The 20,792-nt window shown below is 34.9% G+C and overlaps 1 protein-coding gene across 1 annotated transcript in view; it reads left to right on the top strand.

Annotated features, from left to right (window-relative positions):
* LOC134798718 (protein sidekick-1-like) overlaps nucleotides 1–19,036 on the top strand; it is a 204,471-nt gene extending 185,435 nt beyond the window's left edge. Inside the window, exons 3-6 of the mRNA XM_063771102.1 lie at nucleotides 4,284–4,494; nucleotides 15,047–15,164; nucleotides 16,325–16,512; nucleotides 18,858–19,036. Of these exons, the coding sequence (XP_063627172.1) occupies nucleotides 4,284–4,494; nucleotides 15,047–15,164; nucleotides 16,325–16,512; nucleotides 18,858–18,967 (627 nt within the window). The 3' untranslated portion in view covers nucleotides 18,968–19,036. The remainder of the gene's footprint in view (nucleotides 1–4,283; nucleotides 4,495–15,046; nucleotides 15,165–16,324; nucleotides 16,513–18,857) is intronic.
* Nucleotides 19,037–20,792: the final 1,756 nt, after the last annotated feature.

Genomic DNA, 20,792 nt, shown 5'->3' with positions numbered 1-20,792 from the left:
TCGAAGGTTCTGAGAAATTAAAAAATAAATTCTCCTTTGTCGGGCTTTTGTTTTTAGACGTAATTAGTGTGAGCCGCTGCGAGCCGCGTAAGCCTACGTAATTAAGCAAGACGAAGCGTCCGCAGTTTCTTGGGCCCTCTAAAATAATAAAATAAAGTAGCGGGCGGCATTTTTTGGGCGGTCTCAAATTAGTCAAGTTCTGGGTATGCTAATTTTTTACCATTCGCTAAAACTACATGAACTTGGGGACAGAGCGAGGTGGAAAAGGAAAATAAGGAAGGCTGACTCCATTTGCCAATACATAGCTAGGCTTCATAATATGTATGTTATGAACTAAGTAGGCCGCCATAGTAGGTTACTCAAAATTATATACTTGTAAAAGAAAATGACGATGTAATTCTAAAAAAATATTCAATGAGGAGAAGGACCTTGATTTTTTTCAAATAAAAAATAATGTTTAATTATAAATACGTTCACAATTGACTTTATGTCAAAAACAATAAATAAACCAACTTAAAATAAAAATAAAAATTAAACTTAAGTAGTACTTCAAATTAGATTCGATTAGATTAGATTTCTTTATTTCAAGATGAAAATTACACTATAAATTTGCTACATTCGTCAAAATTATGTTTATCTTCTAATCATGATCGTGAAAAATTACATTATAAATTAAAAATTCAAAATAATAAGATTAATTGTGTCTCCCAACAAGGATCGTCATGTACAAAGAAAAACATGTCAAACAATTGAATATAAACCAAATTAACATTAAAGTCGATGTCAAAGTAAATAATTTGTAACTGTCATTAAAATGTCAAATAAAGATAAAAATATCACAAATGAACAAAATGTCATATTTTAAATACAAATCAACAAATTAATAATAAATAAAATAACGTAATAAATTCATGTAGGTACCTACAATTTAGACGATTGATGTCATAAATGTTCAGAAATACGCTTTTATGTATAAACGTTTGATTACTTTACTTTATTTGGAATATTAATATAGAAAATATTATTTCAAACAGAAGATATTGTCGTTGTGACTTTCAAGTATTTAAATTGATTCAGACTAAAGGCAAGCATTCTGTCTTAAATTAAGTATCCGCTTAAATTATTAAAAATGATTCGTAAATTAGTTTACCTAGCATATACAAATTTCAAAAATGTAACCTGAAGTAAGTAAGCCTAGCTTCTAATATTATTTTAATTAGAGATAATTCAAGTTAAAGAGCTTTAAATAATTGCGCTTAGTAAAATGTTTCGGAATTTTCTCAGTTTATTTTTCCTTCATCAATATAAATTGACGAGCTCCATTTAACTTGAACCCGACTAATCCCGGCGACTCGATTAAAATCCTCATTCAAAGGTGAATTAAATTTCTCTTAAATTGCTAAGTACACAAATAATGTCAAACGGGGACGTTTTTAACAACGAAAGCAAATAATAAATAGGTTGATCAACTTTTTAAAATTGTTATTCTGTGCCCAGGAGGTGTTAGCCAGGCGACAACAGTTAGTTAGTATGTTAGAATAATACGTTCTACTAATATGCTAAGTTGCTAAGTAGATGAACCATTATGTGTATGTGTTATTATGTGTATGTGAAGGGATTATAACTGTGATAAAAATGTATGTTTGGTTATTTTAAATACCGTTTCACCAAGGTTTTAAGAATGGCCCAGGTGACCGTATCCATATCAATAAGTGACAAGATATTATTATTTTAATAGTACCTACTTACGGTATTTAGTAGCTGTGAAATGTACATTAATATGATTTTTTTTAATACTTTTGGATATCCGTAAAGAAAATCTATTAAGTGTAAAATACACATTTTAAACCATTTGTATGGTAGCTTGAAATCTTCTTTCTATTCATAGCAGGAGGCTTATAATATTCTGTTAGTACTAACTGGTTATATAGGTGTAATTTAATCTGGATTTGTTTTTTGATATAATAGACAAAATTGCAGTTTTTTTAAATCCTAAATCTCAGTTTAAAAAATTCCGTGCATGTGCCCAATTTTAATTAAATATGTATGTATTCTTTGATAGGCAAACGAGCAGACGAATCGCCAGATGGTAAGCGATTACCGTCGCCCATGGTGACATTTCTTCAACCTGAAACAACAGATCATATCCGACACATAACAAATCCAGATGAAATTCATAAACTCTTATTACAATTAGAATACGCCCTCTTCACAAATCTAGTTACACCAAAATATTGGGTGATGATATTATTGAAATAATGTCTCCTTCTTCTTCTTCTTAATAGTAGGCCGTTATTTTGATCTGTATGCTCGAGTCGATTTCCACCATGGTACAATTATTATTCCTACGAAAATTTGTTTCATCGCAGTAGATAAGATACTCGGATGAATTTAGGTCCCACATTCATCCGCCGCGTTTTTTCCCCGACATTAATTAACCTTCATTATAGTTAATTCACTTCTAAAGTAATTAAAACTGGACCATTTAAAAACAAAAAACACGTTTCACAGTTGAATGTGCAAGCGTGGCTAATAAATAATTCATGCTGTTGGAAAGTGGGAACACGCGAGTGTTGCAAAATGCACATTTTTATGACGTTTTATTACATACTGGTGATTAAACAAAATAATGTCGATGAAACGTTTGATGCTTTTAGCTTGAACAATATTATTAAGCGGCTTGTTAAATAAATAACTGTTATACCACACCAGCAGCAGTGGCAACGCGTTATTATTTAGTGTACATTGAGGATTTTTATTTCGGTGTATTTAAAAGCAAGTTGATTTTTTGTAGTTGAATAGTTTATTTTTTTTTTCTTTATTTAACTTGGGTCTTAGGTTAGGGTTTTATAATGTGAGTAAAGTAGGCACAATATAAAAACACTTACAAAACATTACAAAAAATATATAAACATATTATAAAAAACCTAACCGGCCGGCGGGGCAAGGCCCAAGTTGCCGGTGGTTAGGGCCGCAGAGTGACGAACCGACGTACTATACGCGCCGTGTCCAAAATTACCGCCTTCTGCAACAGTTTATTATTATTATTACAGCTTTATTTATTTCAGCGAAATTTTTACAATTTTTGATAAATATAATTTTAGTTTATTTTATGTTAAGTACTTTATTTATTCATTTCACTGATCCCTACTTACGTAAAAGCCTCCTCGAGTCCCTTCCATTGTTCTCTATCGGTAGCTAGTTCTACAGTTTAATGTTTAGTATTCAATGCGATACTTAGAGCAGAACAAGTTGAACATAATTATGTACTTTAACGGTTCGGAGTAAGTTTGAACTATTCATAACCACTGGCGTCCAAATTTAATAATAAAAATAACTATCAATGTTATTAGTTAGTTAGTTATACTGGGCATTTTCCGCAAGTCGACAACCATTGTGCCTATTTTGCGTGAAAACGGGGTTGCACTACTCTAGCCACCCCAGCTCTTCCATGAAACCTAGCAGTGTCTTCAGATTGCTAACTGCCTTCTTCAGTGTGAGCGGAGTCCCTAGGTATTGGTTCCTGTATACTTCTACCTGTTTACAGTGTAGGAGGATATGTTTTGCTGTTTCTTCTTCCATGCACGCTCTGCACATGGGGCTGCCTGTTTTACCAATATTATGTAGGTGTTTGTTTAGTGTGTTATTTCCTGTGATTAATCCCACTATTTTGCGTAGTTGGTGTCTGGGTGTTTTAGTAGAACTTTGGTAAGCTTGTAGTTTTGTTCCAGTAGAATTTCTTTGGTCTGCCTACAGGTGTTCATTTATTGTTATTAATTGGCATTTAAATTCATTCAGCAGCAAAAACGGAATGTTCGGCAAGCAAAATAATTCTACAAGCAAATAATTTAAACCAATGTGTAGCGAAAATGCTTTATAGAAGCGAAACGTTAATGTGCCGTGATTAGCGCTGACCATCAGTAAACCTTATGTCTTTGGAATATGATTCACAATTTATCAATTAAGGATCCGCTTGGCAACTACTCCCAAGAATTGACGTAGACACTAGTTTTAACGTAAGCGACTGCCATCTGACCTTCCAACACAGAGGGTAAACTAGCCCATGTTGGGATTAGTCCGGTTTCCTCACGATGTTTACCTTCACCGAAAAGCGACTGGTAAATATCAAATGATATTTCGTACATAAGTTCCGAAAAAGTCATTGGTACGAGCCGGGGTTTGAACCCGCGACCTCCGGATTGCAAGTCGCACGCTCTTACCGCTAAGCTACCAGCGCGTTTCGCAGAGTATGGATTCTGGTATTGATTGAAATCTCTCCCCAGGTATCGTGGATGCGCAAACGCGACCTCCACATCCTGACGTCCCACATCTTTACGTACACGGGCGACGCCCGCTTCAGCGTGCTCCACCCCGAACCCTCCGACGACTGGGACCTCAAGGTGGACTACGTGCAGCCGCGGGACGCCGGCGTCTACGAGTGCCAGATCAATACGGAGCCGAAGATCAATATGGCGGTGTTTTTGACAGTTGAAGGTAATTTTATACAAATACTCGTGATTAAGCGCTACTTGCACCATCCCACTAACCCGGGGTTAACCGGTTTGATTTAGAAATGTGTTATTGTTTTCATGTTGGTAATATTTCAAACACACATTAATTTTATTAGCGCCACTTCCACCCGGGGTTAATCGGATAAACCTGGAGTTACCATGGTTACCACTACAATTTGACACTGGGTTAAGTTTAATCTCTTAACCCCGGGTTAGTGGGATGGTGCAAGTGGGCCTTAGATGTGTATTGTGTAAAGTCTTAAGACAATTGAATTCGTGTTTCAAATTTGATAGCTAACTACACGAGATGACGCTGTGTAGCTCAGTATACATATCATGCGGTAACTCTGATTGTCACAAATTAACGTTATTAAATGACTAAAAAAATATGGTTCATAACAATGCTATTTGTTTGCTGTCAAACTAGAGGGCACGTTTATTTCTTAGATTTTATCTTTCTATTACTTACCATTAATAACTGATTGAAAGTATATGATCGCGATTACCAATGCAAGTCGTTTCAAGATCAAATGTTAACAATAAAACTTTAACAAATTGTAAAATCTTACTCTTTACTTTTACTTTAATACCGCTCGCGCTCATAGATTAATAAAAGCTAGTGCTGATTTTAGATAAACAATAAACATATTAAGTAACCGTTTAGTTCACTCAGCGCTTACAAGTTAAGGTTTACTTTTTTAAATACCTAACCTACGTTTTATTTTTCTTAAGTGCAAACCATAAAACATAATTACCATTAACCTTACCCACGAATGCTTGTGATCGTGTCCCATAGTTGTGCTGCTAATTTTAGAAGTGGAATTACACCTATTATGTGCGACCTCGGGTTCTTTGTAGACGCTTCATAATGCGGTGTCTGCGTAGTATACGGCCTCGGAGCTTAAAAATAAAATTAAGCGAAGTGAATATAATATATTTGTTTTGCAACAAGTACCATTTGTCTGGCAACGTTGCTCGTAATTTACAATTTGGACACAAACGCTGAACATGTAGAGTAAAGCTTGGCATTAAACACGAGGATATATTTTTTGCTTAAAAGCTTTTATTAAGAGCGCTTTTAGTTTTAATAAAAGCGTAACTATGAATTTTAAACCGAAACTTTCGGGAATTTTAATTCCAATTCTTTTTCTTCTCTTTTGAAATCTTTATTTTATTGATACTTAATTCATTTACATTTTATTCACGCTTTCATAAATAGCTTTCTTTAGATTAAGGTAGATAATTCAGAACTTACGACTAATATTGAACACGAAAAAGTAGTACATGATTTATTAATTTTTTAAACAAACCGAACTTCTATAATTTTATAAGAAAATGCCTTGTGCATCAGCTGTTTTAAGTCTATCCTTTTATTACTTTGTTTTTCTGCGCTGAAAAGATAAAATGCCTAGCTAGGAAATGGATACAACTCGTATATTTATAATGTGTAAATGCAATACGGGCAATAAATTAAACCAAATATAGAATTTATCCATGTAAGAAGTTTAATTTTAATTATGACCCCGTAAATATTTTTTGAAAATTTACCGAGCAGCAATGTACTGCAAACATTACGAGGCATTACGACATACGGCCTCTTTTTCGAGTAATCTTACATTACCCACAGCATAACATAAAGAAGTATAAAACAGCCTCAATTTTTAAATTCAACTACAATACAATCATAATTTGATAACACATTTTATTAACGCATACTAACATACTTACACAAAAGCCTGCGTCTCCTGCCTGTAAGAAGGAATTTGTTCGGTCTGCGGATTTTAATGAACATAAGTGTCTCATAGTGCATTAAACTCAAGTCACACCCTTAAATGATTGCAAAATTGAAAGTGCACTGTGAAAATTCTAAAGTTCTTGTAAATTCCGTCCCCAGTGAGTGTCTCTAAAGGTCGCCGACCGCAAGGTTCATATTCATTCGCTAAACCAACTAATCTAAAAAACCCGTAATGAAATATAAAAACGCCATGTCATTTCTCAATTCTGGGTATACACAAGGATCCACTTTGTCCCCAGCTGCCGTCCAATGTGAAAACTGACGAAGATATAATCTCACATTCATCTCTTGTCATATTAAGGGGCTAATGCTCGTATACAAAATGAGGGAAATCAGTCTTTGTTAAGCACGTGGAATACGGCTAGGTTATTTGATTTTCTTGCTTACGAATTAGCGTGTTTTTTTTATACAAGGATTATTAGAATGGGGATTATTAGCCAACAAATGTTCGCGTACTTTATTTGAGCGTAACTGACAAACTTAACTTTTACAAAATAAATACTGCCTGGCTATCTGCATAAAAGTTTGAAAAGTGAGACTCAGTCAAGTTTTCAACGCTGCCTCTTAAGAGGGAAGTATATATAGCACTTGATCGTCCACACAAAAAGAGAAAACGTTATTCCACTTCTAAATATTTTCCATTCTCCATGATTTTTAGTATGTTATTGACACAATGAAAAACTAGGTTTATAGGTTTTCCTTTTTTCAAAATTTGCAATACAATAAAAATAAAAATATTTTTTTCGTTTTTCAAAAAAATCCAAATCTATAAACGTAGAATATATTATGCTGAAGCGATCAACATCAAAATCAAATTGATAATATATGTTAAGATTTAGTTAGTGGAAAACGTTTTCTCCCGTAATGGATTTTGTGTGAAAAAAGTTTTTTTTGTCAGTAGCTATACCTACTTCCCTCTTAATTCAATATTGCCTTAATACTTAATTAAATGTTACAAAAAGAACCTCACCTAAAAGTACATTTTCTTTTTCAAAGCTCCATCCGAAATTAGTATTTTCCTTCGTGCGTATCATTTTCGAATTTATTAACAATCATCCACTCATTTTGCAATATCAAATGCCTTTTGTTTACTCAAAAATAATTGCTTTGTCAGTCGCCAGAAGCATTGTTACTGGGTGACCTTTTGGCCCTTTTAGTATGTGTTTCATAATACACAGTTGCATCCTTTTACGATCAAAGGCGGAATTGAGCATAAATTATTAGAAGGGTCCGGATTAAGGGTATTCATCAACGATTCATGTTTTATTAAAATTAGAATTAATGTGGAATTAATATAATGTAAATTGAACGATGCCAATATGGAGTAAGATTATAATAAAAGTAATTTTAAAAGCGTTTTCCGAGTTTTATTCATTTAAATAAAGAGCTCTGATTTAATTGGGTCACGACTAATTCAATATCTTAATAATAAAAATGAAAATGGATTGGTATTCTGCGGCAAATAATAGTTAGATAACTAGGTAACCTAATAATGTTAAATTTGAATATAATAGAATAGAATAGAAAATATTTATTTGGCGTAAAAACATACATTAGGTACAAAATCAAGTTAAATAAAGAAACATACACCAAATAGGATGCCGCTCAGCATAAGCAGTGTCTGTAAGACACGACGCTGGTTTTAAGGGCACCCAAAATTAAAAACTAAAACTTAAAACTAATAAACAAAAACAGAACACGTGTGAGAGAGAGAGAGAGCACTTAGGAGGTACGTTAGGGCACTTACTGTACACTTTAAACTTCTAAAACGAAAACACAAGATCGACCAAATATATAAATACCTACTTATTACAAAAGCAGCAACTTTAGTTTGGAAAATTTAAAAATAAATCAGTGGCTCTGACATAAACTGACGCCTTCATGGCTTTCCTCCCATACCTGAACTTTAACCTTATCTTATTTTGTAAATTATTTTCTGGTTAAGTAACGCTGATAGGGAATTCGTCTGGCGTTTTAGGGTCAATTAAATTATTCAGAGCCTTCCACACCGTCTTTGATCGTTCATTAGTAGCAGCCATTTTGAATCAATCTGGTGTCAAATGCCGCCATGAATTATTAGTAAATAGACTTTCCGAAAACCGAAAAGCAATCTATATTTAATACGAAGCAAGGATACTGTTGTCTGAATTTCAAGTGTTCGATTATATATTTATTACGCCATCGTTAAGTGCGCCATATTTACTGGCAACAAATACATACATTCTTTTTCTATTCGTCGACTGCAATAGTTGAATTAAGACTTCGTATCGTATACCAAACTCAAATCACATACTTTTCACTGTGGGCTCCTGATTCGATTATAATATTCATAAGCAAATACTGTAGTCAACTATAATGAATTTGACCAATCACGTGCCGCCGCGGTCAAGAGGACGAAAAAAAACGATAGCTCAAATTATTTATTCATTTTAGGTTGTTGTATAGTAGAAACAATTGTTTCATAGGTTAGAAACGCGCATGTGACACCCTTAAAATAGCAATATCCATAGACTAAGAAGATCGCTTAGCCTTTCATGTTAGTCTCCATAGGCTACTGTGGCCAAAATCGAGAAAAAAATATGTCTAAACATTGAATTTAGCAAACAGCAAGTACCAGGGCCCCATGAGTTACCAGAAGGTGTCGCTGACCGAGTTTTTGTTGGGATTTGAGAGAACCTCTTGGCGCCTATTTTACCACGCTGACATAATATATGTAGGACACTTACACGACTTACGACTATAACAATTTTCTGAACATTTCTGAGACGATAAGTGAGGAAAATACTTAGCGTCAACACATATTCACTTCTAGCTAGCTAGAAAGCTGGGCTAGCAAAGTACCTACGGCGCTTTCCTAATGACTACCCCCCTGAAGTCCTCTTGATAAGGATAATAATCCAGAATGCTGTCACGATTTTATACTTATTACAGTTGGAAATAAAACGCCATATATGTTCATAGATGTGAGGTTGTTTAAATCCATTTTGGGAAGCAGGCGCAATTACGTGTATTTCACATGAGATTTCATTTCAAACATACATAGTCTCGATTCCAATTATAAAAAAATAAACTAGCCTGTTCCGAATTCTGTACTGTTGCGCGTTTTTGATACTACCATTCGTCAAGCATCATGTTGCGTTTCGCTAAATTACCCAGCTTGTTATACCTGAAAAATGTATACAATCCGTTCTGAATATTTTCCCACAAAATATCTTTCTTTATGTCAGCAATTTGTTTCTACCAGATAGTTTTTTAGTGGTGATTTTTGAAAGCTTTGCTTGCTAAAATCGTTTGATGGGGGTGTAGAATGGGAGATGGAAAAAAATGCACATAGGTCATAGGTATCGCAAATATAATGACAGTGCCCACATCACAAAATAACACACACAACACATGCTTTACATGGTACATTTTTTTATTGATACTCATTAAATTCACTTAACGGCAAAAACATTCAATTAACAATTCTTCATGAAGGTATTTTCCATATTTTTTTTCAACATCTCTTACATTTGTTTTATTCAAGTAATTAAAATTAGCTACATATATTAAAATGACAAAGTAGACTCACGAATTAGCAATTTGTCTGCTTTAAATATATTTTTATAAATATACATTTTAATTATTAAAAAAAAACACTATGTAATCAAAAAATATAATTAAACATCGATAATCAAATGAATATCCAAAAAGGCTTTAGAAATTAAATTAATACAAGCTGCCACACTAAGAAAATGAATCAGATCTGATACTTCACAGTGAACTCCTGATTTAAGCAGAAAATTAACTCACCGCTGTTTACAATTTTCTATTGATCACTTCTTTCTAAATATTTTACACAACGTACGTTTTCGTAAATACAAAAAAATGTATTCCAGAGATCTGGGAGGCGTGCACGTTGCGTTGCCGAAGCTAAACCAGAGGCTCTCTTACGACAATTTAATTGCACATCTATTATTACCATGAGCACGCTTTGCATTTTAACCTCACTAATCTAATATCCCGTCTGTCTCTTTCACTCCCCTATTATGGTCGTCAGCGTCACTTTGTATTCCCTTCCTTCCTGATCTCTTGTCTTGTGCATTGCAGATGAGTCCTTAACCCCGGCGACCGAGGCCCCGTCCCGCTCCTCAGGTATCTCTCTAGAACCCTATTTTATTTATATTTTTTTCACGCTTTATTTCTTTGCAATTGATTATTTGCGCTTCTTACTGCTTTTTTTGTGAGTGTGACCTCAACTGCACTTCGTTTTGACACAATATACGGAATAAAATCTTACAGAACAGGCTCTCATTATAAATGTTTTAGATTAGCGCTTTAGACAAAATACTTTTAGGTAAACAAAAAGTCCTGCTAAAGATAAACATTGGAAAACAGATTTGTAGATTAATCGAATCACATAGGTACTTACTTAGGTTAGGTACCTTAATGTTGTTATGGAAGAATCATACTGAGTAGTACACTGCATGAAAACAATGTCGGTTACCTAGCAATCTTTACTTTGATTCAGCTGCCACATTAGGTGAATGACACAGTAAGACTGACGACAACATCCTTTTTGCAATATTTTCGAGCAAGAAAATCTGTTTGAGTTTTCATTTTGTCTCATTAGCCCTTAAATACACCAGCGGGCTCAGCACGGTTCCATTTTTATCGACTATCACTATGCGCGTCCCTTTCGCACTTACATACTTGTTAGAACGTGACAGGCATGGTGACAAGGGATAGAAACGCGACCGTGCTAAGCCGCCAGGAGACAAAGCCCCGTGTCACGTATTCATAGTGACGTCATGTGAAATTGCGCTACGTAAGACGGTTTGTACTCTAGGGCAATAAAAATAGGTCACTTGGTGTATGTAAAACTTTCATACAAAGTTTCACTTCTCATGAGTACCTGTTGTGTATGATGAAATCGTTACTGATATTCACGTGTCACTTTAGTCGCTTGGTGAATTCATAACATTACTATCAATATCTGGGAGACCGAGCTTTGCTTGGAAAACATATAAAAACTCAAAAATGCGGGTTTTCCCAGAGTTAAGAGCTAGCTAGATCGATTTAGCGTGGTCCGACTGAACAAGTAGAATCGTGTACGTGGGTTGGTTTTCATGAATTGATTGGTTGGTAGATACGCGTAGTCTAACAAAATATAAATTATTTACTTACACAACTATAAACCTATTTGAAGTATATTTTTTAATCTGAATATATTTTTTTCTATTTAGCTTAAAAAATATTATTTCTTTGAAGTTTAACAATAGTGCGTTATTAATTAACTAATAATAAGTTAATAACGTTTTCTTTCTTCTACTAGATTCAAAGTAAAATCTGCCCTTCAAGTACGTGCTTGCTCTTTTATCGTCTAAGTAAAAAATCGTGTCATGTGTCAAATTCGCTCTTAAGATAACAAACATTTAATAAACTAAGTATCTTATGTGTGACATGACAAAAAATATCAGTGACTACTTTATTACTTAAAAGTATACAATATAATTAAAACTAACAAACAGTAATATTTTGTAATAAAACTAAACCTAATTAAAAACAAAAAATGTAAATCTAAAGATGGCCGCTGAGGCATAGTGCCGAAGATGTATCACATCGGCACTACTTTGAATAAATCTCGTATCTGACACTGCTATTCAAAGTTGAAAGACAGTAACTCTGTATGCATCCCGCACATAGATACCACATTATTCTTTTGATTGACAGAACAAGATACGAGTTTTTTTTTTCAAAGTAGTGCCGATATGTTATTTTGAATACTCACTTAAAGGAGGGGAGGAGGAGGCAGGACGTGTCAACCACGATGACAGCCGGCGAAAGCGCACACATTGTATATTAACAGACATAGAAGTTTTGGTGGCAATAACGTCAATTAACTTCCTTCCGATATTAAATTTATCGACAACTGAATACTTATTTGGAAATGACATTTCATATTAACTATTAAGTTCACCGGATAAAATAGAAACTAACTAAAATATGCTGATTACTATCCATCAATGTTACCTATATAATTTTTAAAAATTAACATAAACAACTAAAAGTTTTTTTTATTAGTAACGGGTTTCTTACACAAAAACTTATTTTGATGATATTCAATCGATTTTATGACACGTAACGAAGAGGTGCACTACACCATTTTTCATTCAATAAATTATAAACCTTATGTCGGTAATAATAAAGTATTTTAGGGTCCATATTGGGTCGTAGATAATTGGCATAAGAAGGTACAATTTATCGATAAAATAATATCGTGTGGAAGTCGCAAGCTAAATTTTATTCGTGCCACCAAAACTTCTATGTCTGTATATTAATCAACAGACGTGCAGATTGAAACGCAGCGTGCATCTCAACGATATTGCGTTTCATATTAAAACAACATTAACTAACTCTAGCGTTTCTCTATAATGGCGTTAGTATGAGCTCATTATACTAATGTCAACTCTGCTCCTGGGTGCAAAGCAAACAATGGCTATATATACACACCTCTCACAGCCTCCATATGAAAACCCCACCACGCATAACAGCCATTAGGAAACCGTTTGGAATATTTTATTTATTACACTATAATATTAAATAAGTTTTGCTAGTCTTTACTCATGTATAATGATATAACTATTTATAATTATCAAACATGTACGTAGACTTTCGATTATACTATAATATTGCCAATGTGTGATGATCGCAAGCCATTGATGCGAACTCATCAACCAATCGCGTTCTGGCGTTTGACTGCATGATTGCAATGTCACACTACTTATGAATTTTCTTCATAAATTTACTGTTTTACGTTTATTCCACAATTAGAAGTTTCAATCCGATCCAATATGAAATTTCTCGTTGCCCCAACTCTACAGTTCTACACCAATTTGATATGTCAGTGTCAAATGTGACGTTTCTTCAAACAATAACGTCACTTTTGACATTGACACATCTAATCCATATCGTTTCTAGATCTATTAATTGAGGTATCTTAAAGTTCGAATTGGGCAGTGAGTCAACTGGCAGTGCATCTCGCTCTTACTAATATGCACCTAAATCAGTACGAGAAAGACACATTGCGAGTGATTTTACGTACCTAGTTACTATTGAATATGACCGCGTCAAACTCACGGTTAGGGTACAGAATAGCAGTTCTAAGCAGATGTCTTGTTAGAATCAGCGTGAACCACATGGGACGCACGTGCTACGTGCTTTGTAAATTATGTGTCCGTCTACCCTCTGTCATGCATAACTTAATCCAAATTTCGAAGTATATCAATATCCTGCAGCATTTGAGCCTCCTAATCAGCATTCAGATCAGAGCAACACGGCTTATGAATATAAAATAGTATTTCTTACAGACAACCAATAAAAATATCCTTGTAAATTCTTAGTCGATCCAAAAGCTTACAAGCGCACGTATTTTTTCAGGAATAGAGATAAACTTATACAGAAAGAAAAACAGTCAGGATTTTTAACAGGGCATATATAAACTTCCTTAATTAATTGAGATAGATGTTACAGATAGATTCAAAGGAATTATTGATATTAAAGAGTAAACAAATTTTACTAACCCAAAACCATTTTTTCAATGAAATCGTCATCCAATAAATATTGACTGGGGATTTTAACATTTTATTCTATAATTCTACATTTTTTAGTTTTATTTGCGCGTTAGTGGCAGGCAACATTTTTTCAGTTGTATAAAAGTGGTCAAATACAAAACTTTTAAAGGTCAAAGAGGATATAAAAACAATGAAAAATAATATATGAAGAGCTGACAAAAATAATGGATTTTCGCCCCAGAATCTAACTTACGACGGCTGATTAGTGAATAACTCGACTCAGCAACACTAAGATTACCACGATTATCACATATTTAGTGAAATTGGAGGTTTACTTGTTACCAACTTTAATTAAGTGAAGCTGCGTTTAAACTCGTATAGCCACGAATTATCCGCAAACTTACTCGAGAGTTGCTTGCGTGGTACTATTTATCAACTGCAACGTTCCTGCTGTTGGGAAACTGCTGAAAACATTTGGTGCAAAACGTTCTTATGCAACAGTTGGAACTTCGACGAACCATCTTTTAATGCATTCGTATTTTGCTTTTAAGGAACTTCGAATAACCACAAAAAAGTATCAAACATTTTTTAATGCAATTTTCTGATACTAAAGTTTGTGAGTAGAATCTAAACTTAATTGCATTTTCTACTCTACGAGTATGGCTGAAATAATATTGTGAATATATAAACAAATGATGATTATGCAAAAATATTACATTTATTTTATTTTATGATATTAACGGGTCTACCACAATGTAAGTTCATTATTTTTACCTTAAATCCGACGTTTCTATAAAGCGCGATAGTTTAAAGTCTTATATTACTTTCACTTTGGTGGAGCCGGATAAAAAATATCCATGGGTACTGTTTTAGTAAACTCCAATAGGTAGAAGGTTAACCGATAACACATATGTAGGTACACTATCTCTCTTTACTAGCAGCTTAAGTTTGAATCTCATAACCAATCTATTCACATGAAGCTTCATAACCGTGGCAAACCTACATACAAAATCTGGAACAGAGATTTCAACTCGAACGCTCGCAAGGCGTCTGTAGATTAGATCAAACTTCACCCAATTTTGTGGGTCATAAAGTGCATTTTACGTTGCAGCATTACCCTGTATTATTTATTATGCTAAATTAGACTTAGACTTGTGAGGAATAAGGTTGGTTTTCTGTTGTTGCAGCGGCCGCAGCCTCCATCTGGGGTTCTCAGGACGTGTATGTGAAGAAAGGAAGCACAATATCTCTGACTTGTTCTGTGAACGTGCACTCTTCGCCACCGTCGAGCGCGTCTGTGCTCTGGTAAGATATCATTTGTAACTGTTCAAGGAAAATATATCCTAACAGTGTGTGGTTAACGTCTTTTCTCGTTTGAACAGTGGATTTTTATGGTTGCGTAACGTGCAGAGGGATGGAGGGACTTATCGGGTGTCGATTTTAGATTCAGACACTTGATGTGTTTGCGTTGACCTTGCTGGTGGGATTTATGTAATATTGAGAATAGAATTCTCTACTTAGAATAATACCAGTATTTTAGTTCCATCGTATTATGGGTGATGAAATGAATTGAATGTTTGGGCGTTTCACAACAAAATTAGGGAATCCATGTGGAAGTCATTTATAGGCATAAAAGCCGGATAATATTTCAAGATACCCGTATACACATTTTCCAGATCATTTCATAATTTACTTATAGGTTACCTAATACCTATCTAGTATTTATTGCGTTGAATGTCAAAGTTCAAGCAAAGTAACATATAGATACATCATACAATGTATCTAACGAAATCTGCGTTTTAGTTGCTTTTAGCTACACCTACACACACCTGCTCCTGGATTGTGAGGCAACTTAAATAAATCATTTGGGTTTTTGATAAAACTAAAATAATTGGTACGGAATAATAGTAAGTATACATAAAAAACAGTATACATTATAATCAATTGTCATTTATAAGTCATCGTTTGGGGAGGTAACTACGGCTAATGCCATTAGTTTGACACTGACATATTCGCTAGCGTGTGTGTAACTTACTTTCAATGCGTACCTACTCGCATATTAGTGCGAGCAAGATGTATAGAAAGTAAGTTACGCAGAAGTTAGCGAATATGTCAGTTTGACACTGGTAAGGCAGTCGTGGTGAAGTTAAAATCTTAAACCTCAGACTAAGAAAGTACTTAGTAAATAAGGGCGAGCGAGATATACAAAATGTAATCAATCAGTGATCGGTACATTTTCCAGCATTTTTGGTGTAGCGGAGTGGTGTTTACGGAATTGGTATAAATAATTTCAACCCTAATGATTAATTAGCGTTAATTACGTTAATATTAACCTTAATTTACCATTTCAGTTGAAATTATCTATACCAATTCCGTTAACACCACTCGCACTCTGCTGCACCAAAAATGCTGGAAAATGTACGATCACTGGTAATCATGTATATTAACCCAACCTAACATTCCAGGTACCACGGCAACTCCGTGGTCGACTTCGACTCGCCCCGCGGCGGCATTAGCCTGGAGACGGAGAAGACGGAAGGTGGCACCACCAGCAAGCTGCTGGTGACTAAAGCGGCGCTGACCGATTCCGGGAACTACACGTGCGTGCCCAACAACGCGCACCCGGCCTCCGTGTCCGTGCACGTGCTCAATGGTGAGTTCCAACTAGGCTCTTTAGCTTGTGTCGCAAACCATACTATGACAATATTATGGATAAAATTTAAGTGTGACACAATGACCCAATGCTCTCCGATATAGGTTAGATTTGGACTTGGGGGATAAATTATTCTTGATGACTAAAGCGATCTATAACGATTCAAGAAGATATACGTACGTGCCTAACAAAGGGTTTACCCTTGAATTGCCGACAGACATTTCATCGAATGTTATTTCGAAGACAACGTTTCAAGTATTTTCATTTCATCGACAAGTTATTGCGTCGAAGAATCGATACTAGTAAATTTAAATCGGGGACTTTTAATTGGTACTTGAGTTATTTTGTATATAGTTTATATCGTGGTATTTCTTTACGGGTTTTCTTATTTCTTTTTGGATTGTATTTAATAAAATTTATTACGCGTAAAATTATTTCAATTTGTAATATTTCGTTATCGAAACTAAACGCAATCACGTCAGTCGGCTCACTCTGCGCGATAATAGATAGCTATGTGCTCTAATTTTGAAGATATTATTTTACAATTATAAAATAAATAGGTTGGTAACAATAATTTTACTTACTAAGCCGTTCATTTCTGTGTAGGGTCGCAGTTCTAACCTAACCTAAACCTACTTTGAAAGCCGTTTGTTTCTGTGTGGGGTCGCAGTTCTAACCTAACCTAAACCTACTTTGAAAGCCGTTTGTTTCTGTGTGGGGTCGCAGTTCTAACCTAACCTAAACCTACTTTGAAAGCCGTTTGTTTCTGTGTGGGGTCGCAGTTCTAACCTAACCTAAACCTACTTTGAAAGCCGTTTGTTTCTGTGTGGGGTCGCAGTTCTAACCTAACCTAAACCTACTTTGAAAGCCGTTCGTTTCTGTGTGGGGTCGCAATTCTAACCTAACCTAAACCTACTTTAAAAGCCGTTCGTTTCTGTGTGGGGTCGCAGTTCTAACCTAACCTAAACCTACTTTGAAAGCCGTTCGTTTCTGTGTGGGATCGCAGTTCTAACCTTACCTAAACCTACTTTGAAAGCTGTTGTTTCTGTGTGAGGTCGCAGTTCTAACCTTACCTAAACCTACTTTGAAAGCTGTTGTTTCTGTGTGAGGTCGCAGTTCTAACCTAACCTAAACCTACTTTGAAAGCCGTTCGTTTCTGTGTGGGGTCGCAATTCTAACCTAACCTAAACCTACTTTAAAAGCCGTTCGTTTCTGTGTGGGGTCGCAGTTCTAACCTAACCTAAACCTACTTTGAAAGCCGTTCGTTTCTGTGTGGGGTCGCAGTTCTAACCTAACCTAAACCGACTTTGATAGCCGTTCATTTCTGTGTGGGGTCGCAGTTCTAACCTAACCTAAACCGACTTTGATAGCCGATCGTTTCTGTGTGGTGTCGCAGTTCTAACCTAACCTAAATCTAAAATTCTTACAACAGAAAAATGTATAAATGTGTAGTACGACATATAAAAATGTATTAAAGTAATACGTCGAACAAATGAATTGCAATGTTTAGTAGTTGTGCCAATTAAAATAATTTGAAACGAATTATCGATCAAGTAATATTCGTTGAATAATATTTCTACGCAGTAAGAAAAATTGAAATAAATAGTATATGAAACAAAATAACGCCAAACAATATTACTAGTAATAACGTTTCGATGAATCGTTGTCGATGAAATAATATTCGATGAAAAGTTTGTCGGCAAAACAAGGGTACACCCTAACAAAGAGCTCCTTTTTATACTATGTCGGTGGCAAACAAGCATACGGCCTGTCTGATGGTAAGCAGTCTCCGTAGCCTATACATAGATGCCTGCAACTCCATAGCTGTTACATTCGCATTGCCGACCCTAACACTCCGCACCCTCGATGAGCTCTGGCAACCTTACTCACCGGCATCGGCAGGAACACAAGTAAAGTAATACAACACTATGAGTAGGGTCTGCTATTATTTGGCTGCGGTTTTCTGTAAGGTGGAGAGTTGGGCTCTGCTCTAGATCTGAAATGGCATTCGCTGTGTTGTGCCCTATCACACAAAGCGAGATGACATTCGCAATGCTCTTTTGGACGTAGTTTAAGGACATACGCGGGTCCTGCCAGAGGTAAATCATACGAGGTACCAGATAGCATGTAAAACAGGCCATATAATTTATTAAGATCTAAAATTCAAGTATGAACAATGAACCACGTTGAGTGAACTAAGTAAGACATGATGGTAGATTTGGACTAAAGGATCAGGCTCTTAACGTAGTAGACTGAAAGGAGTACCACCAGTAAGCTGTCAAGCAGCAATGAGCGATTAGAGATGTGACAGGATCATCTTTTACTCATGTACTTTTTTCTGACAGGCGAGCACCCAGCCGCCATGCAAACGAGCAACAGAGCGTCGTCCTACCTCACTGCGCAGCTGAGCTGCGCGGCAGTCACCTATCTGCTCTCTTCTATGGCTTGCAGATGATCAGCTTAACCGATACGTTAGAAAATGACGGAGCTTCTTCTTCGGCTTCGATTTCAGGATTCGTTAATTTTGAAATTTAATTGGTTTGTTTTGGAAATTCAATAGATTTAGCGCCACTTGCACCATCCCACTAACCCGGGGTTAACCGTTTAAACCGTTAGCCCAGTATGAAATCGTACTGATAACCATGGTAACTCAGGTTTAACCGGTTAACCCCGGGTTAGTGAAAGGCGCAAGTGGCCCTTAGTTATTCTGTTCCAGTTGCCATTTCATTGAAGTGTTGTTTTATAAAATATAATTTTGTCAGGTAATGAGATACCAAACCAATGTTTATAATACCTATACCTAACATATAAAACTTTCCGAAACCGGGTATATCCCGAAACATGTTTTAACAATATTTATAATGTTATTTTAGCTTTACTTCGTTAATGAAAGCGACGTCAAGTTGTTAAATACCTAAGTATCGTTTCCGAGAGGTAAAAGCTCCACTCATGTGAAAACTTTAAAGTTGTTAATATAGACTTAATTAACATTAGATATTACTCAAACCGTTAGGAGATTGTTATAAAATACGTAATTGTAAGATCTACTTTAAGGAAGCAAGAAAACAGTATTTGATAATTGAATTTGAACATACGTTCAATTATGTAAGTTTGATGTTATTCCACTAATAATATTTTGAAGGAATTGCCTGAAAATAAATCGTACATACAATTATGAATCATATTTTTTAAGACTATAAAGATTGAGTTGTATTGCAAATACTTCTTGTGCCCCCTTACAAAATATTTAATTGTCATTTCATGTAAAAAAAATTGGAAAATCAGATTACAAATATATTTGTTCAATTCTGAATCATCGAATTTCTTAATAATTAGAAGATTTATTATAGGAAAATTTTATTTAGAATGTCGCAGTAGGTACTTATGGAATTTTGATATTCCAGAGTAAACGAAAGATTAAAGGTAAGATAAATTTAACTTGAAATATTCATGAAATTATAGGACTTGAGATTGCGGGAATTCCAAAAAGTTTTTTAACTCATATTTTTCAATTTAACAGAATTCTCTGCCACGTTTTCATTAAGCATTAATCTGAAGTACCTACTCAATTCGTTAATTGGACACTTTAATACATTTTCAGTTTAAAAGGGTTATCAAATCAATTATCCTTGTAGGTAATACCGATTCCGAGGCGATCGTGTTTTAAGAGTCCGCAGCAAGCTCGGTCGAAATTCACCTTCCCATGATACGATAATATGGATCGGAGCTGTCAGTGTCAAAAGTGAAGTTTTTGTTTGAAGACGTCAGACTTTTGATTCTGACAGATCCGATCCATATCGTATCTAGATCTAATTTTTGACGTATATCAAAATTAGAATCAGGCCGTAAGTTTCCTTCGTTGCGTTGAACTTAACAATTGGCAATGGAAGTAGGTACCTATGTTTCAGGTTCAGGCTATGGTGATTATGATTACTTACCCAGAAATAGATTAAATCCAATTTTCAGATTGGGTTTTATTGTAGGTTTTTTACTGTAATTTTAGATTATTTCGTTAGGTGCTAATTTTGTCTTTATTTTTAAACATTATGTACTTAGATAATAATATTTTTAATTTGACATGTGATATTTTGTAATAATATGACCTGATAATTATTTTCCATGGATATTCAGAACTTATTTAAGTAATACAACAATGTTTGGATACGACATACTTTGAAATGAAAGGCTTTTAAAATCAAGTGAGGCATAAACACTGAATCAAACGACCGCCTCAAATAAGTTTGATACAATAATGTAAGGCGGACCCGTAAACTTACCGC

This window comes from Cydia splendana, chromosome 17 (assembly GCF_910591565.1).
Source record: "Cydia splendana chromosome 17, ilCydSple1.2, whole genome shotgun sequence".
NCBI lineage: Eukaryota > Metazoa > Arthropoda > Insecta > Lepidoptera > Tortricidae > Cydia > Cydia splendana.
Note: the sequence above shows the minus strand (reverse complement) of the source record. Positions and strands in the feature narration are given on the sequence as shown.